We start from the raw sequence: 18345 nt of genomic DNA, 5'->3' as shown, positions 1-18345 counted from the left end.
ATGCCTGAGTTCCCAGAGCTAATAAAAAGCAGAGCTGGGCCTCAAACTCAGGCAGTTGGGCTCTATGGCCCCTGCTCCACTGACGGTCTCTGAAATCATTCTTCTTCCTGGCTGCAGTGACAGGACTCACTCCTGACTGGCCTCCTACCCTCTGAGGGCTTTCTGTCTCTGCCTACCTTCCCTGTCCCTCATTTTTGGTACTGTTCTTAATGTGTGCCCTTAGCCCTCCTGTTTTCATACTCTGCCCATTGTCCTTAATCTTTTTGGACCCTAGATCTGACAAAATTAACTGAAAGCTGATGCCTCACCAGAAAATGGTTCTGTGGATATGCACTCAAATTTGGCACATAATCTCAGGTACTGGAGGTGCCCTGAAGCCATTAAGGACTCCCAGGGACACTATGGACTTCATACTGACCACCTCTGCTCACTTGGAACTTACCTCTAATCTTTTACCTCCACCTAAGACAACATCAATCACTCCCTTTTTCTTTATACATTCATCAGAAGGGTTGGGGTGTTAGTTTTCATGATCTAATATCCCCACCAGATGGTCAGCAACCTGAAGGCAGAGCCCTTACTTTATACTGCTGGTGCCTAGCACAGTACATAACATATAACAACATAATAGAAAATCAATACAACTTAGTTGGCCAGGCACGGTGGCTCACGCCTGTAATCCTAGCACTTTGGGAGGCTGAGAGGGGTAGATCATGAGGTCAGGAGATGGAGGCCATCCTGGCTAACACAGTGAAATCCCATTCCTACTAAAAATACAAAAAATTAGCCAGGCACGGTGGCATGTGCCTATAGTCCCAAGTATTCGGGAGGCTGAGGCAGGAGAATTGCTTGAAGCCGGGAGGTAGAGGTTGCGGTGAGCCAAGATCACACCACTGCACTCCAGCCCGGATAACAGAGTGAGCTCCATCTCAAAAAAACAAACTTAGTTAACTGGAAGTGCTTTTGGAACTGATACTATCCTGTTTGTTCAACCATGGCATGAATTGGGTGTTACAAAAATATATCACTGCACGGAAGTTTATGGACTACAGAAAATCCTCCAACAGCACAAGAGGAAGCACCATAAAAGAGCACGTTGAGTCAGATGCATAGAGACCTGTAAGGAGAAGTGGGCCAATACAAGCATCAGGCACTCATCCTGAGAAGGGAAGGGGTGTGAGTTGCTCAGTGGAAGAGCCAGGTGACCAGCAGAGTCCATTACCACCCTCCCCTCTTATCCTTCAGCCCAAGGACGGGTAACTGTGAGGGGATTGCCCCTGTAGACAGGTAAGCAGTTTCCCAACAGAACCTCTGGGTGGCAGGTGTGTCTAGCACTCTGGCTGCCCTTCTGCACAGAAAGGGAGGGGGCTCTTCTCCAAGAAGCCAGGATCCCCAGGGCCCTGCTTATCTTCCCACCAGCTGACCTCAAGCCCCAGCTCTGACCAGAAAGCAGGGAGGGTATATCCTCTGGGGAAGAGGCTCACTTAATACAGCTATGACCAAAGGGCATTTTTATCCTCATGCAGCCACTTACTTGTCCTTCCCTTTTGTCACCCACTCCTCTGCGACCTGGCGACGCTCTGAGATACTCAGGGACAGGCCTTCTCCCGTTGTACCATTCACTGTTCAAACAAAGAGTAAGTCAGTGGGACCAAGGAGCACCTCTGCTCCTCCAACCCCAAGTCCGAAAGTGCAGGGTCAGAAACCGCTGCACTGAGGATGGTCAGGAGGGGAAAATGCCATGTTTCCATTTTCACTTCAGGCTCCATCTTTTTTCCACTTTCACCTTGTCAAAGGCAGTGGGAAGGTTAATTGTGACTTGTAATTATAAATCTGACCTTGATATTAGGGACAGTCAGCAAATACTTTAAATAAAGACAGAGATGACTGCCCACATTTTACATCAATTTCCAAACACACTACCCAGTTTTATATCTGGGCTTGAATGGCAGAGAAATCAACACCATCCAGTACCAGGATGTCAAATAAGTGGGAGTTACTCATGCGGGTACTTTTATATACTACAGATCTCAAACTATCTCCATTTATAGTTTGACGTGATGGTAGTGCTCTAGGACAACTTGTTTTTTAAATAAATATTTCACAAAAAAGCACAAAGGATATTAATATTTCTTATATCAAGTGCTCTTACATACCCACTTACTCTAACAACCCAGCAAATAACGTCTGAAACAGTAAATACTTTAAGTTTGAATCCAGAGTTGTGTGATTCCAAAACTCATCCTCTTTCCTCTTTTCCTTCTACTACAATCATTTCTTTTTTATTTTATTTTTTTGAGACAGAGTTTTGCTCTTGTTGCCCAGGCTGTAGTGCAGTGGCATGATCTTGGCTGATTGCAACCTCTGCCTCCCGGGTTCAAGTGATTCTCCTGCCTCAGCCTCCTGAGTAGCTGGGATTACAGGCACCCACCACCATGCCCAGCTAGTTTTTTGTGTATTTAGTAGAGATGGGGTTTTGCCATGTTAGGCAGGCTGGTCTTGAACTCCTTACCACAGGTGATCCGCCTGCCTCAGTCTCCCAAAGTGCTGGGACTACTGGCATGAGCCACTGCACCCAGCCTACTACAGTCATTTCTTAATGGATCACAGAAAGATGCCTATGGCAGTAGGATACATTACTGAGGTCTCATGCATATGGTGGCACTCTGGATCTCTAAGTACTCAGCACTGGGCTGGAAGAGGAGAGGTTCGGGAGGCAGGGGAGGGGAGTCGGAAAGTATTTTTAACCACTCCTTTGGGGTCTTGACTTCAAGTGTGCTCTGGTCATAGGGATGTTCCTGCTTTTTCCTCATACCCAGGGGAGATCTGCTGCCCTTTGTGGAGTAAGAATCTGCCTTCTCCACTATGACTTAGTGCTGTAGAGGGACATTAAATGGTTTTGTAATCAGGTCTCGGTTTTGACATGTGGCCCAGGACACTTTTTCACACAAGTTTTAATCTGCTCTGATTATTATGACCAGGTACCTCTGGCTCTGGAGGGGCTCCTGTTGGCAGAGCAATAGGTCAGGGCCAAGGTGTAGTGTTCTCAGAATAAAAATGCATTCAAGGGTCCAAAAGCCCAGACCACCACGCAAGGGACAGCCCAATCGCAGGTAAATATAGTTGTCAGGCTTAAAATGTTCAAGATCTAATTTTTTTAAACTTTCACTTTCTATGAAATAAAAGGGGATAACTGCTAGTCCTGTGATTTGTTTGTGTGCTACCTTTACAGTATTCCTTCCATTCACAATTTGAAAGGCCGGGGAAGACAGAATAAAGCCCATTCTTAAGAGAGAGAAGAGGCTGGGTGCGGTGGCCCCTGCCTGTAATCCCAGCACTTTGGGAGGCCAAGGCAGGCCGATCACCTGAGGTCAGGAGTTTGAGATCAGCCTGTCCAATATGGCAAAACCCTGTCTCTACTAAAAATACAAAAATTAGCCAGGTGTGGTGGTGTGTGCCTATAGTCCAGCTACTCAGGAGGCTGAGGCAGGAGAATCGCTTGAACTTGGGAGGCGGAAATTGCAGTGAGCTAAGATCGCACCACTGCATTCCAGCCTAGGGGGGAGACAGAGCAAGACTCCATCTCAAAAATAAATAAATAAATAAATAAATAAATAAGAAAGAAAAGAGGGTTTAGTTGTTACTTAAGAGGGTTTAGTTATTATTCTACCACTTCTTGGCTGAAAGGCCTGGGGCAACTTAGAGTATATCTGAGTCACATATTTTCATCTCTAAATGGGGATAAAAAATAATACCTTAAGTATTGGCACACTATCAAATAGGTAATCTCTTAAGGTGCTTTGTAGGTCTAACATTGGTGGGTCTACAAATTCACAAATTTTAGTTAGCTTAGCCAGGCTCCATCATAACTTGTGACACCATGACTCTATGACCTCTTGGCTGGTAACCAGGTGACATATACCTTCTAAAGACTGAGCTGGAGACATGCAGAAACATCCCCAAAGTTGACTTACCAAAAATGTTCTTCACTCCCTGTTCTTTCACAAGATAATCCACATACTGACCAATTACTGAAAAGTTGATTTCTCTAGAAGACATGGGAAAAATGGAAAAAAATGGCATATTTAGTCTTTTTCAGATTATTATTCAACAAATCCTCAGGTATATAAACTGCTCCCTCTTGCTAATGGTTATTAAAAATCCACTCCATTTGTGAAATTCTTAGCCTGCTATAAATAATGCCTGGGTTTTTTTCCCCCCTGAATCTGGTGATTTCTCCACTCAGCCATGTATGCCTCACTTCTATGAGCAAAACACTATTAGTTATCAACACAGGCTTTATACTTACACCTCATCACAAGCAGTATTTAAAAAGTAGTTATGGAACTATCTTTTGCCCAATGCTCTCTCTTTAAAGCCCATATGGCCAGCGCTTTTGCCCTTTTGGGGGAAGAATGATGGTTGGAGACCTTGTTAAATGAGAACATTTGCCATTTGATCCCAAGTGCTGGGATTACAAGTAGGAGCCATCATGCCTGGCCTGTCCCTTCTTGTGTTTTCCCACCCTACTCTTAGGGTACTTAGGTCTGTCTTCATCACTGGAGGCCATTATCCATGATCAATTATTAGGAAGTCATTACAGAGGATGGAAACATTCATTTCTTAGGCTCACAAGACAGGAAGAGTCAATCTTAATATTATAAGAATTTTGGCACTTAATATTTGGGACAACACATGGAGTCTTAAACCCATCTGTATTTGCTGGCTTTTTATTGCACAAGGTTAGTAGTTAGAAAGGAACTTTGTCATCACTTTGCCTCTCAAAGGCAGAATAGCAGCATCAGCATCCAGGGGACTTTATTATACACGTGGAATCCCAAGCCCCACACAGTCCTGCCCAGTTAGAATTTGAATTTTAACAAGATCCCCATGTGATCTGCATGCACTTGGCAATTTGAGGCACACTAACCTTGTTAAGGATCTGATGCTTAAGATTAATGTCTCTTAAAATCATACTGATTTCAAAATCTAGGAACTGATTCACAAATTGTATTAGGCAACCTGTCCTTAATCAAAATGTAGGAGGGGAATGATGGGCAATGAAGAGTGAAATCCAAAGGAAAATGGTGCAGCAAGCCTGGGTTAAATGGTTACACTGTGCCCATGGTTACGCTGCCAAGAACACAGAGTGCTAGCCTGCTGCCACTGCACTTTTGTCCATAGGGCCAGAGAATCCTAATTGAAGTTTGGCCTTATTAACATTCTTTTCACCTTTATCTACTGTAATTCCTTAAACAACAAAAATAAAACAAACAAATAAACAAAAAATCTGATGCATCTAGGAAACAAAGACATCAAATTGTATATGTCAAAAGGAATAAGAACAAGAAGAGGAAAGCTAGAGAACAGCTGACTCTGAGGCTAAAAGGAAAGCTACTAAATGCAAAGAACGCACAGGCAATCATGCTTATAATAAGCTCAGAGTAAAGATAGCAGGCCTGAGCCTGCCGCTTGGGAAAAGGTGTGTTAATGCAATTATAAAGCCTATAAGGGGAGCGAACTCCCTCATTATGGCACATGCCCCATATCCTAACACTGCTCCCTCCTGGCCTCAGTCTGCACCTGGAACAGCCCAGGTGTTCAGCAAAGGCTGGGCAAAGGAGTGGTGATGTGGGAACTTACAATGATAAAATCACCATGAGCTCTGCCTTTACAAGCTGCTTAGCACCACACTTGCATAATAGTTTGAAATTTCACTATTACATTAATTGAGTAAAGAAGATAATATACGTGATTAAAATAGCAAAATATAATGAAGGCTATGACTTAGGCAAAAATTAATTGTATGGGGGCTCAGAAGAGGGACTGATAAATGACAGCTAGGGAGGCTGGAAAGCAGACATCAAAGAGCTGAATCTAGATAAACAGGACAAAACCCTATGATCCTCCTTCCCTCCTCCAACTTTTTTTTTTTTTTTTTTTGAGACAAGGTTTAATTCTGTCACCCAGGCTGCAGTGCAGTGGTATGACTGTGGCTCACTGCAAGCCTTGACCTCCTGGGCTCAAGTGATTCTCTTGCCTCAGCCTCCCAAGTAGCTGGGACCACAGGTGCAGCTAACTTTAAAATTTTGGGTAGAGATGAGGCCTCACTATGTTGCCTAGACTGGTCTCGAACTCCTGGGGTCAAGCAATCCTCCTGCCTCAGCCTCCCAAAGTGTTGGGATTACAACTGTGAGCCACCGCGCCCGACCCTTCCAACATTCTTGAGAGATACTGTTTGCTTGGCCCTATTCTAGTATCATCCTCTTTTAAGGAGTTGGCTGCACACTTAGGCAGGTCTAGGCCAGCATGTGAAACTGGAAGCTCTTTTTTCCTCCATGAACTTCACAGTTTGATGGCCTCATTGGATAGTGCTTCCACCTACACTCACCTCTCTCCCTCAGGTCTTGCTGGGAGACAGGCTATTCAGCTGACAATTTCACTCCGGGTTAGAGGTCTAATGGGTTATGCATTATCTGCCCCTTCAAGAAAGGAGAAAGTAGTTTGCTGCTTCTTATAAAATGCCCCTAACCTACAAGAATGACACTAATGGCAGAATTTTGGAGGCGGTGGCCATCATCCAGAAAATGTTCTTGGACTTAAGTCCTTTTGGAACTACCAGACCTCTTCAGAGAGATCTAGGTTGAAAAGGGGCTAACTCTAAATGTGTTTGACTCTGACATTATATTTTTTCTTTAAACAAATGAGTATTTGAAAAGCCAGAAAAATCTAACAATGTCAGGGCTGCTGGGTATGGTGGCTCATGCCTGTAATCCCAGCACTTTGGGAGGCTGAGATGGGTGGGTCACTTGAGGTCAAGAGTTTGAGACCAGGCTGGTCAACATGGTGAAACCTTGTCTCTACCAGAAATGCAAAAATGAGCCAGGTGTATTGGTGGGCACTTGTAATCTCAGCCTGTAATAGGGATGCTGAGGCAGGACTGCTTGAACCCAGGAGGTGGAGGTTGCAGTGAGCCAAGATGACACCACTGCACTCCAGCCTGGGTGACAGAGCGACTCGGTCTCAAAAAACAAAACAAAACAAAACAAAAAACCTCAGGGCTACATTTTCATACAGCTGGAAATTAGAAAGAGCAGCAGCAGGCCCACTTCAGAGGACTGGATGCCCCCAGGTCCCTCAGGCATTTCAGATCCCTGCCTGACTCTGCAGGTGCAAGTTTGCAGCCTTGGGCTGGGATGCTCAGCAGCTCTAGGCACAAGTGGGGGGTGAAATCATCCAGGGCTGCTACCACATTTGTTACACAGGCACCCAAAAGGCAGGGTGAGGGTGAAAATAATTCTCCATGAGGACTCTGTCCATTTTTGTTTTTTCTTTTGAGACAGGGTCTTGCTCTGTCACCCAGGCTGGAGTACAGTGGCATAATCACGGCTCACGGCAGCCTCAATCTCCCAGGCTCAAGTGATCCTCTGGCCTCTGCCTCCCCAGTAGCTAGGACTATAGGTGCATGACACAATGCCCAGCTAATTTCTGTATTTTTTGTAGAGACAGGGTTTTACCAGGTTGCCCAGGCTGGTCTCGAACTCGTGGGCTCAAGTAATCTGCCTGCCTCGGCCTCCCAAAGTGCTGGAATTACAGGTGTGAGCCATCATGCCCAGCCTGTCCCTTCACTTGTTTTCCCACCCTACTGTCATGGTACCTAGGTCTGTTTTCATCACTGGCGGCCATTATCCATGATCAGTTACCAGGAAGTCACTAGAGAGACTGGAAACAATGAGATTGAATTATTCTTCTGCCCACCCACTGGGCATTTGGAGGTCAGTGCTCACAGAAGTGAGTTGACAGAAGTCAATTCACTTGAATAGGCTGCACTGCATCTTCTCTTCTTTCACAAGCCCCAAGAACACATCTAACAACTGGGCACATCAGGGAAGAGTGACCCAGAACCAAATTCCATGCTTGCTGTAGTCCTTTTTATATTTAAACCCAGTTTAATGTCTTAATTCCTGGGGATTCAGATTCTTTGCATTGGGTTTAGGTTCATGTCTTGGGGCTTTTTTTTTTTTTTTTTTTTTTTTTTGAGACAGGGTCTTGCTATGTTGTCTAGGCTGGCCTCAAACTCCTGAATTCAAGTAATCCTCCCCTCCCACTTCAGCCTCCCAAGTAGCTGGGACTATGGATGTGTGCCACTGTGCCCCACTAATTTTATTTAACTTTTTTTTTTTAATTACAGGAGCTATATAGTTTACTTAAGTACATACAATAAAAAAAGAAAACCCACTCAGGATATCTCTGGAGATGATTCCTCTTAATTTGATATTCTTCTACTCACAAATACACATATTATTTTCTTGTATAAATATGGCCATATTAGACAGTTTTATATTTTTCACTCAGCATTCTAATTTTAACATCTTCCCACATTTTTAGATTGTCCATACTATACCGGCTAAACATTCTATTTTATGGATGAATATAATTCCTTTTTCTAATTGTCTGTTCTTAGACATTTAGTTTGCCCAAACTATATAAGCAGAAGAAAGTCTTCTGGTCTTTTTGCCACAAATTGAGGTCCAGAGTGGGTGGATTGTGAAACTGCAGGTAGACTCTACAACTCTTCTCTTAGGGTAAAAGCGTAATAGAATTTTTCTGAAGTGGCTTTTCAGGGAGAAATCCCTATTGCTCTTTGTTTCCTCTCCTGGTGCACAAACCACCATGAAAGACTTTCACTTCATCTGGGAAGACAGAATCCACAGGACAGGCTATTTTCATACCTGACATGATGTGGCATGCATATTAGAAAACCTGATTTTCCATTTTCTTTTGCCTTTTATACATTATCTCTCAGCATTCAATCAGATAGGAGTTATACGTACTCTTGGCAAAATAGCCACCTGGTTATTTTAAAATTCTTTCAGCAGGGAGGCAGGCAGGGACTAACCTGCCCACCCTGCTGGAGGTGGAAAATGTTCTGTTCTGGGAGTCTGGGTCCCCGCATCCCAAACACTGTTAGAAAGACAATAATCTATGACAGTCTGGCTCAAGCAGGCTAGGCCTTTTCTCACTGGGGTTAACAGGTTTGTTTTTACCAGAGGGTGTTGTGAAGATTCCCAGGGTGATGCCAAGAGCATTTGAGGGAAAAAACACAACTTTTGTTCTTGACATTTTAGATCTGAAATGGACTTTCTGTTCTAATGACTGTGAGCCTGCCCAAAGAAAAAGTGACTTCTTAGAACAAACAAGGAAAGCAAGTCTTGGCTGGTGTGGTGGCTCACGCCTGCAATCCCAGCACCTTGGGAGGCCGAGACGGGCGGATCACTTGAGGTCAGGAGTTTGAGACCAGCCTGGCCAACATGATGAAACCCTGTCTCAACCAAAAACACAAAAATTAGCCGGGCAGGGTGGTGCACACCTCTAATCCCAGCTACCCAGGAGGCTGAGGCAGGAGAATCGCTTGAGCTTGGGAGGAGGAGGTTGCAGTGAGCCGAGATTGTGCCACCGCACTCCAGCCTGTGAGACTTCGTCTCAAAAAAAAAAAAAGGCAAGTCTTTCATTAGACTTGCTAGTGTATAAAAAGGCAAGGGCTGGATAGGTAGAGAAATCCTCCCTTTCTAGCTGTGTGGCTTGGGGCAGCTGGGCTAGCCTTTAGGATCTCAGTCTCTTCAACTGCCAGGACAGAGATACCTATGGCTCCCCCACAGAGCTGTTGTTAAGATTAAGTGGGAATATGTAAATGAAATGCCCACATGATGACTGACATAGCATCAATCAGTGTTCACTTCCTTCCCTTTTTCTTGACTCTCAGCACTAGTAATTCCCGCAGTATATTCACTCATAAAATAACAAAAGCTACCACAACTATGCCACATGCTTAAGATACAAAGATAAATAAGATAGTTTCTCAGTCCTTGTGTACTAGCTGGTGTTCAATATCTATTGAACAGGGCTAAGCAGCTCAAAGCCTGCTGCAAGACACAGGCAAGTAACAAAAAGTTATTGTAATAATTATAAACATAATTTTCATGCAATGAAAAAAGTGTGCTATGGGATCACATGGGAAGAATATGGACAGGGTGCTATAAAAGGGTCATCTAACTCCTTTTAAGAGAATTGGGGAAGAATTTCTAAGGATGGTTTTGATAGATGAGTAGAAGTGTTCAAGTGGAGCAAGAAAGAAGATGGTGGTAGGAAAAGGCAGAGGAAACAGAATGAGTAAAGGCATGAAGGATAGAAGAGGTATGGTGACAAATGAAGCAGGAAAGGTAAACTGTGAAGGACTTCCTATGCTATCCCAGGGAGTCTGGGCTTTAATCTTTAGACCAGCTCATCTGAGACTTTAATGTGCTAAAGAATCATCTGTGACACTGTTAAAATGCAGGACGGATCTGTGGTATGATAGGGCCTGAGATTGTGCATTTCTACCAAGTTCCCATGGTGGTGGAGCAACTGGTCCATGGGCCATATGATGGGTAGCAAGGCTCAGACAAAATAGTCAAAAGATCCCTAAAGAGGAGAGTGACATGATCAGATTTATTTGCTAGGATAAGCTCACTGAGCTACAGTGTGGACGATGGACTGGAATTACACGCACTTTCTACATTCTTATTTAATGGTGATCCCCACAATATGTCCAATGATATAACACAAGAGGACTGCAGATTCTTAAGAGTTGGAAAGGGTTATAGAGATAATGTGGTTGAACTTTTTTTGGAGAATATGAAAGAGAGCCTTTTTTTTTTTTTTTTCTGAGACAGTCTTGCTTTGTTGCCCACGCTGGAATGCAGTGGCATGATCTTGGCTCACAGCAACCTCCACCTCCCAGGTTTAAGCGATTCTCCTGCCTCAGCCTCCTGAGTAGCTGGAACTACAGGTGTGCGCCACCACACCCAGCTAATTTTTGTATTTTCAGTAGGGATGGGGTTTCACCATGTTGGCCAGGATGGTCTTGATCTCTTGACCTTGTGATCCGCCCGCCTTGGTCTCCCAAAGTGCTGGGATCACAGGCGTGAGCCACCATGCCTGGCCAAGAGAGCTCTTAAAAGGTGACAAGATCTCCCCAGGGTCAGAGAGTTAACTGATGGCAAAGCTTGGGATCCAGGACCAGATCGTTTCACTAAGATCTACTTATCCATGTTCTTTCTGCCAGCTACCCTACTCCAGGACATCAACCTATATGCAGAAAGCTGAATTGTTACTGAGCATTCATTGGAATTGAGAAGAAATAAAGGATGTAGGGAAATAGTCCTTGTTCAGCCACTCAGAATTATGGAGGATATGTATACTGTACATGCCAGGTTAGGAGAACTCCCACAGTGGCAGGTCACCTGGCAGTATTTCCAGGTATTAGATTCCATGTGCCCCTTCCTTCCAACGTGTGTCTTAGAAACATGCCAGAAGTGCAGATTCCCTTGTGGGTAAGTACATTAATGCCTACATGTTCTTGGTGGGTGTTCCAAAACTACTTTGTATCTACAGGAATGTTTGATGAAGCAGGTGGTGGGAGAAAAGGGGAACTAACATGGCTCACATGCCTGTCTACTCTGTGTTATACACTGACCTACACTATTTAATTTGTTTCTTAAAGAGCCTACACATAATGCATTCTTTTTTTTGATTTCACACCTCAGGAAAGTAAGGTTCCTAGAAGAAAAATACAGAATTGATGAGAAAATAGTAAAATGGAAGCAGCAGGACCACAGGTTTTTGGGAAACGGAAAAAGATCCAGAAAAACAGTCATTTTAGTTATCTCTAATCATAGGATCTGGCCTTCCAGGAAAACAGCAAAACAGGGAGGAAGAACACACTGACATTCTCCATGGGTCCCTGATGAACAAACAAAACTGTTTTAAGAAGGCACTTCCAGGATAAGAGGGGTCTTATTAAAAGGTTAAAGTAGCATGGACCAGATGCAGTGTTAGGAGATTACAGGCAGGATCTCACTCTGTAACAGGAAGTAAATCCTGCCGATTCATGCAATCACATGTCTTCTGTTTTGATCTGCGAACAAATGACTGATGCATTGAGAAACAGCTGATGCCAGTCTTTCTTAAAACTTGTGGAAAGGGGAAGTAACAGAAAAAAATTATTAACCAGCTAAGTAATCTAAATGCCATATCAGCGAGAATCTTATTTAGACCTAGTACGGATGTGATTTTTCATGGATCTTAGAAGTCAGAAATCTTGGACTCACTGGAGAGTCTCTAAGGCAGAACTGCAAAATGGCCAGCTTTGAAGGAGAATACTAAAAGACATAAGAAATTTCATCTCCTTTAAAGGGGTAAGATGAAGGTTTATAAATTCAGCAAGACCAAAAAGACAGTCCCTTGTAAAAGGTGTATTAAATACATCTTCCTTTTGCCTCTGTCTTATGCTATAAAGACAGTTCAAACTTTTTGACCTAAGTGCATATTGACCCTGTGCTAAGCACTGTTGTATGAATTATCTCATTTAATGTTTATAATTCATTATGTAGGTATGATTATTACACTACACAGAAAGAAAGGAGAAGATTAAATAAACCAGCATTCTAACTGTTGTGGCAGCCTGACTCTTCTGACGGGTCAAAAACATACAGATCCAGGAGGTGGATGAACTCTCTTTTGTCGGGGTGATGTTCAAGGAGGAGTTACACATAGCGCATGGCTCCCTATGTCACAGGGTCTTTTTATTATCTGATTTTTGAGCAGAAGGACTGCCACTGTATTCATCTGGAGGTCAAAATACTTGCTTGGGGTAATGATTAGTCAACAATGAACTGTTGTTACTTCCCTTCCCCCGCTGCCCAACATCTAGTCAATGTTGAAATGAGGCTGTAAACATGAGTAAGGAGTCCATCTTGCAGATAACTTCCCACTTTCCTTAGGGTAGGACATTTTTATCAAGTCTATGAACAGCCTGAAGTGGAATCATGCTGATGTCTAGAGATAGGATCCTGAGAGGGGCTAGATCAGTGCTTGACATCCAATTATGCTAAAATGGGATTTTTATCCAATGCTACTGGTGCTGTTTAGAAAGGCCAGAGCTGTCGTGAAATCCAAGGAGAATTTGCTCTGTGGCTCTACAGACACTGAGAGAAAGGCAAGCTGCCATTTCTCACCTTCTCCCTGTCTGCAAGGTGATATAGTGCTTCTCTGACTTTGGGGTCAGAGGTATAATGCCTCCCCAGACTTGGGGATCAGAGATAGTGCAGAGGGATGACGGACAGAAGCTGCCTTTTGGCAACAGTTCCACGGAGATGCAGGGTCTTAAGTGACTGTTGTTACAAAGAACTTTTCTTTTTGGTTGAATGAGAACTGATCCCCTCAAGGCCCCAAATGATAGTTACCCATTCTCAGTCATTGGCGTGATGGTTGCAGCCACAAGACCCTGAAGTTTCTTCTTTGGGAAGGCCATTGAGCTGCTGGTAGGTCTGGAAAACATACAATGTAATTTCTCTCTTTCTTCAAGGAATGTCAATGATAAAACTCCTAGGCAAAGTCCATTTCTAGTTTAGAACTGTAAAATGTGCTTACAAGTACACAAACACACAGAGCAAGTACAAGACAGTGAAATTTTAGAGCCTAATTCTATTGAGGAGGAAACTTTAAGACAGGAGAGGGTAGACCTGAGAAAATACTATGTGGACAGCCTCCCATTTTATCTACACAGATGATGGAAGCAATCTAAAACCTCAAAGGATAGAGGTAAACAGCAGTAGACCCAAGAAAGAGCTTGAACCTAACTCAGGTAAGTAAAACATACAGTGAATTATAGTCATGCCTCAGTATATACAGAAAATCAGTTCCAGGACCCCCGTGTATACCAAAATCCATGCCTACTCAAGTCACGCAGTCAGCCCCAGCCTGGCATATGAGAATTCTGCATCCTGCAAATACTGATTTTCTATCTGCATTTGGTTGAAAAAAATCTGTGTAAATGGACCTGCACACTTCAAACCCATTTAATTCAAGGGTCAACTGCACTATTACTTAAACTGAAATATGGTCATAAAAGGGGACATTTTCTCTTTCCACTGTCTTCATTCTTAGAATCTCACCTAAAACAAACCTGACTGTCTTAAGGTTTCATCTTGATTTACATAACTACCTTCAGATTTACCTAACTTTTCATATCCTACTTTTGCCCAGTTTTGTCCAGTTTTCCTAGTTTTAGTTAACCATGTAGACTGCATATTCACACCTCCCTCTTCCCCACTAGAGCAGGCTCCCAGGACAGGGATGTTTCATTTGTCTTTGCTCTCTGCAGTGAGTCCTCTGCTTGACACCAGGTGTTCAAGAGAGAAGAGTATGTGGGTGACTGAATGAGGTGTTCAGACTGTGGCTGGATCATGGCTTCCGCAGACGGGGAGCTCACTGCTGAATCAAACTCACACCACTCATTTGGGGCCAAAGGATCTCTCACCATCTGGCAGAGAGTGTACCTGCCCATAATCAGTGTAAAAGACTCTGAATGGGCCACAAGAAGCAACAGAACAGACTGGTTAACAGCCTGGGTTCCACAGGCAGACCACGTGGTTCAACTCGCAGCTCTGACATTTGCTAGTTATGGAAGCATTATTGTTTTCTGAGCTATAAGACATAAAAAGCCACAAATGCAATTCCAAACCACAAATTTAATGTCTAACAATTGAAAATGAAAATAAAATATAATCAGATAGTATTTGATGACAATTCTACAAAAGACAGTGGCCTTGTAGCAAATAAAGAGATGTCTATAGGTGACCAACAAGAAGGGTTATGCTATGGTTCTGACATTATTGGCACATTCAAAAACCCAATGCCCACTATACTTAAATCTAATCCACACAATATAGTACTTAGTCATGAGCTATCTTGTTTTGTTTGCTCTTCTAATTGTTCATCTTATCTTCCCACATAGGAGAATAAACTTCTGAAGTACAGCGACCACATCTTCTATTTTTCTTCCCCAAGAGTCTTGGCTCAGGTAAGCCCTTGAGTAACACTGACTGCTTTCAGCAGAAAGACAACATGATACTTTCCTCCCAGCAACAGTTGCTGTTGCTCCTAAAATCAAGTCCTGCATGTAGCTTTGCTCTGTATTTCCTAGTTCAAACATGAGACTAAAATCAGAATGGAAGTTCAGAAAGTTGAATCCAATAACCTGGCCCATGGGAAAACACAAGATAAGAAATCATAAGATGTGGCTCTAATCACTCTTTGAGCTTCATGTGACTACCCTCAGTCCAAAAGCATGCCACTTAGCCTCTGAGCCTTAAAGGCCCATAACCTAGGCCATCTCCCCGCTGGGAGGGATGTTTAAGCATCAAAGAAGATTGATGCTATGCCTGCTGTCTATCTTCACCTAACACTCCTACAAGCATCTCGACTTAACATGCTGAAAGGGAACCTGCCATCTCCTTTGTTCCTTACTGTAGAGGGGCGAGATGGCCAGCTCTGGAGTCAGACCTCATGGATCTGCATCCTGGCTCTACCACTTACCAGGTAGGTGACCTTGAGCCCATTAAGTAACCTCTTTCTGCTTCAGTTTCCGCTTCTGTAAATGAGGATAATACTAATTATATTTCATAGGGTTGAGAGAATTAAATGAACTAATTCATGTAAAGTAATTAACAACGTTAGACACATAGTGAGTACGTGTTCAGTGCCCTCCATGAAGTCTTGCCTGATGTGTATAGGACAGCAGAAAATACTATCATGCCCTTACCAGCATCATCTTCCCAGTTATCTTTGCTCTGCTGGTGCCTCCTTTCCAACTCTCACTACTCTTGTCTATTTAGGGACTAAGTCATTTCAATTGTTATCTTCTTCCTCTGCTATTCCTCCTTTCCTCCTTACGACTTTATAATTTGCCCCTTTGTTACCTCTTATCTAGACAAATAGGCAAAACCCCAGGTCCACAGGGCCCAAGAAGGTTCAAGTGATAAGAGTCCTGAGAGCTTGAGTCAGCATTAAACATCTCCTAAATCCAACACTACTAGGCTGTTCAGGCTAAATAAAATTCCATAGTCTTGTGCTTTTGCCTGCATTTATTTCACACTAAGGACAGTAACACTGATGTTCTTAGATTCATCAGAAGCTCAAATTGGCAGTTTTATATGAGTCTTTGATGGAAAGAAATAAAACTAATTACCACAAATGTAGTTTGATTAGTTCAAAAATTCAAAACACAGGGTCCATGGGAGTGTAGGATAGGGGTTAGGAATCACTGTCCTAATCCCTCTTCTCTTCTCCTTCAATCCACACCAGTTGTCAGGTTAATCTTCCAGTGAAACCAGCATTTCTGGTCTTGTCTTTGTCTTGTTCAGAAAATGCCAGTAGGCTAAAGACCCAACTCCCTGGGGTCTGGGTCTCTATTCAAATCTTCATGCCTGCACTGCACTTGCTCAGCGTTCTGTTTGCTGTTCCTTCTACCTACCTTTCACTGTCTGTCTGCTTGCCTTTGTTTCTGTGGTTCTCTCACTTCAATCTTTTCAGTCTGACCAGCTTTTAAAGCTCACTTTATCCATTCCAGCAGGTATAGCTTAAAAACAAAAACAAACAAACAAAGACAAAACAAAAAAACCCCTCATTTTAAAAGCCAGGGGACTCCCTGATACCCGAGCCGAAAATAATTTCTTAAACCTCAGAATTCCCCCAAATGCTGGCTTTTCATTAAAGACCTTACATCGGAGTTACTAAGCAGGGTGGTTTAGGCTCCTCTCCTAGACTGTCTGCCATCTGGGGGCAATGACAGCTTCGGAAATTTCTTTGCACAGAGCAACACACTCAATAAGTAAAAATTTGCTGCCTTTGCAAACTGTGAAATGCCTACAAGAAGAAATGGGATAAAAACGACTTTGGCCAGTGTGAGGGCTCACTCCTGTAATCCCAGCAATTTGGGAGGCTGGGGCGGGCAGACCACCTGAGGTCAGGAGTTCGAGACCAGCCTGGCCAACATGGCCAAACCCCGTCTCTACTAAAACTACAAAATTAGCTGGGCATGGTGGTGCACGCCTGTAGTCCCAGTTACTCAGGAGGCTGAAGCAGGAGAATCGCATGAACCCGGGAGGTGGAGGTTGCAGTGAGCCGAGATCCCGCCACTGCACTCCAGCCTGGGCGACAAGAGTGAGACTCTGTCTTAAAACAACAAAAGCAAAAACAAAAAAAAAGTCTTTAACAGAGAATATTTTTAAGATTCAAGTTTTTAATAAACTTGGGAATGTTATACTTTGAAGCGTAACAGAGAATTACCAATATTTTTAAGATTCAAGTTTTAGATAAACTTGGGAATGTTATGCTTTGAAGTTTTCAGAGCTAGTAGCTAAAGAGAATGGCTCAAATGTTCTCCAGCCTAAGGCTTAATGTGAATTTAGAATATTATTATTGAAATATTGGGAGGGGGTATTACTCTTGAAATCTTATACCTCCATCCACAGATAAGAACACTTAGTGCAAAGAATTAAAGCTGCCTAAGTCAAATTATTTTTAAAATGGCAAAGTTGTTGTTTTTTCAAGAGACAGAAAGTAGGGGTAGAATGTACCTCCAGGCAGAGAATATCTTAAGCGACAGGTACTCGGAGAAGAGGAAATACAAATAGGGATTTTTTAAAAAGCAGAAAACCATCAATTTCTCCTAAAGTGAAGGGGGGATGTATCAGATTTAACTTTAAGCTCCCTTCCGCTCAATTGCTAACTCTATTTTTGAGGAAAGGACCTTCTGATACCCGGCAGATACGCTGTCTGCAAACAATCCGGGGGAGTGGGTCCTTCTGCCCTGGTCTATCCCGACACTTCTCGCATTCACATCTTTCCCAGCTCCGTTTCCTAGCGTATCTGCCTTCCCCCTTTCCTCCGAGTCCGTCACCGTCTCACCCACCCGCAAGTCAGGCCCCAGCGCCCCTCCGCCGGAACGCCCAGGTCGTCTGGCCGTCTGCGTCCGTCGGTCCTCGCCCGCGCAGTCGCGGGCCGCACCCCCCACCAGGCCTCCGCTCCGTCCGTGCCACCGCTCCGCCTGGCAGCAGCCGCCGCGCTTTATATCCGCTGCCGCCCGTCCCGGGCCCACGTGCCGCCACGCCGGGGAGCCTGGGGGTTGTAGTTCTGCGCCGCCGCCCGCGAGGCGCGCCCGGAACCGCCGGCCCCGAAGCCCCAAAACCCCGAAACGTTTTGCACACCTGGAGTCTGCTCTTCCCCGGTGTCACCTGAACAACGTGGGCTGAAGTGACTCCGGCGCAGCGCCCCCGCTCCCCGAGGATCGGGAGCATCCGAACTGGCAGCCGGGTGCCCGAGAGCACGCCGCTCACCCGCGCCACGCTGAGTGCAAACGTCTCCCTGCCTCGTCTGCAGGCCAGTCCTTCCTGCGTGCGGACACCTCCTGGGCTCCGCTGCGTCTTAATTTTCCTTCTTTTGCGCAGGGCTTTGCAATCCCCG

At 44.1% G+C, this 18345-nt stretch overlaps 1 protein-coding gene and 1 long non-coding RNA gene across 6 annotated transcripts in view; one reads left to right on the top strand and one right to left on the bottom strand.

Moving 5' to 3' along the window:
* The window catches only part of NPL (N-acetylneuraminate pyruvate lyase), a 39859-nt gene extending 21929 nt beyond the window's left edge, over positions 1-17930 (bottom strand). For 2 of the 5 annotated variants that reach the window (XM_033200774.1, XM_033200777.1), the window contains exons 1-5: positions 16355-16465; positions 15418-15472; positions 13284-13367; positions 3975-4048; positions 1535-1622 (exon numbers count right to left, since the gene is read on the bottom strand). In XM_033200774.1, coding sequence (XP_033056665.1) covers positions 1535-1622; positions 3975-4048; positions 13284-13351 — 230 coding nt within the window. In that variant the 5' untranslated portion in view covers positions 13352-13367; positions 15418-15472; positions 16355-16465. Of the gene's footprint in view, positions 1-1534; positions 1623-3974; positions 4049-13283; positions 13368-15417; positions 15473-16069; positions 16208-16354; positions 16466-17794 lie in introns of those variants that run through there. The other 3 variants (XM_033200776.1, XM_033200775.1, XM_033200778.1) reach the window with 3 other exon arrangements.
* On the top strand, positions 11577-16485 carry LOC117076849. The gene is made up of 4 exons (XR_004434493.1): positions 11577-12236; positions 13607-13684; positions 14837-14902; positions 15354-16485. It is a non-coding gene; the product is annotated as an uncharacterized LOC117076849 (long non-coding RNA).
* Positions 17931-18345: the final 415 nt, after the last annotated feature.

The sequence above is a fragment of the Trachypithecus francoisi genome, unplaced genomic scaffold (genome assembly GCF_009764315.1).
Source record: "Trachypithecus francoisi isolate TF-2019V2 unplaced genomic scaffold, Tfra_2.0 Lachesis_group5, whole genome shotgun sequence".
Taxonomy (NCBI): domain Eukaryota; kingdom Metazoa; phylum Chordata; class Mammalia; order Primates; family Cercopithecidae; genus Trachypithecus; species Trachypithecus francoisi.
This window is presented reverse-complemented; position numbering and strand designations above follow the sequence as displayed.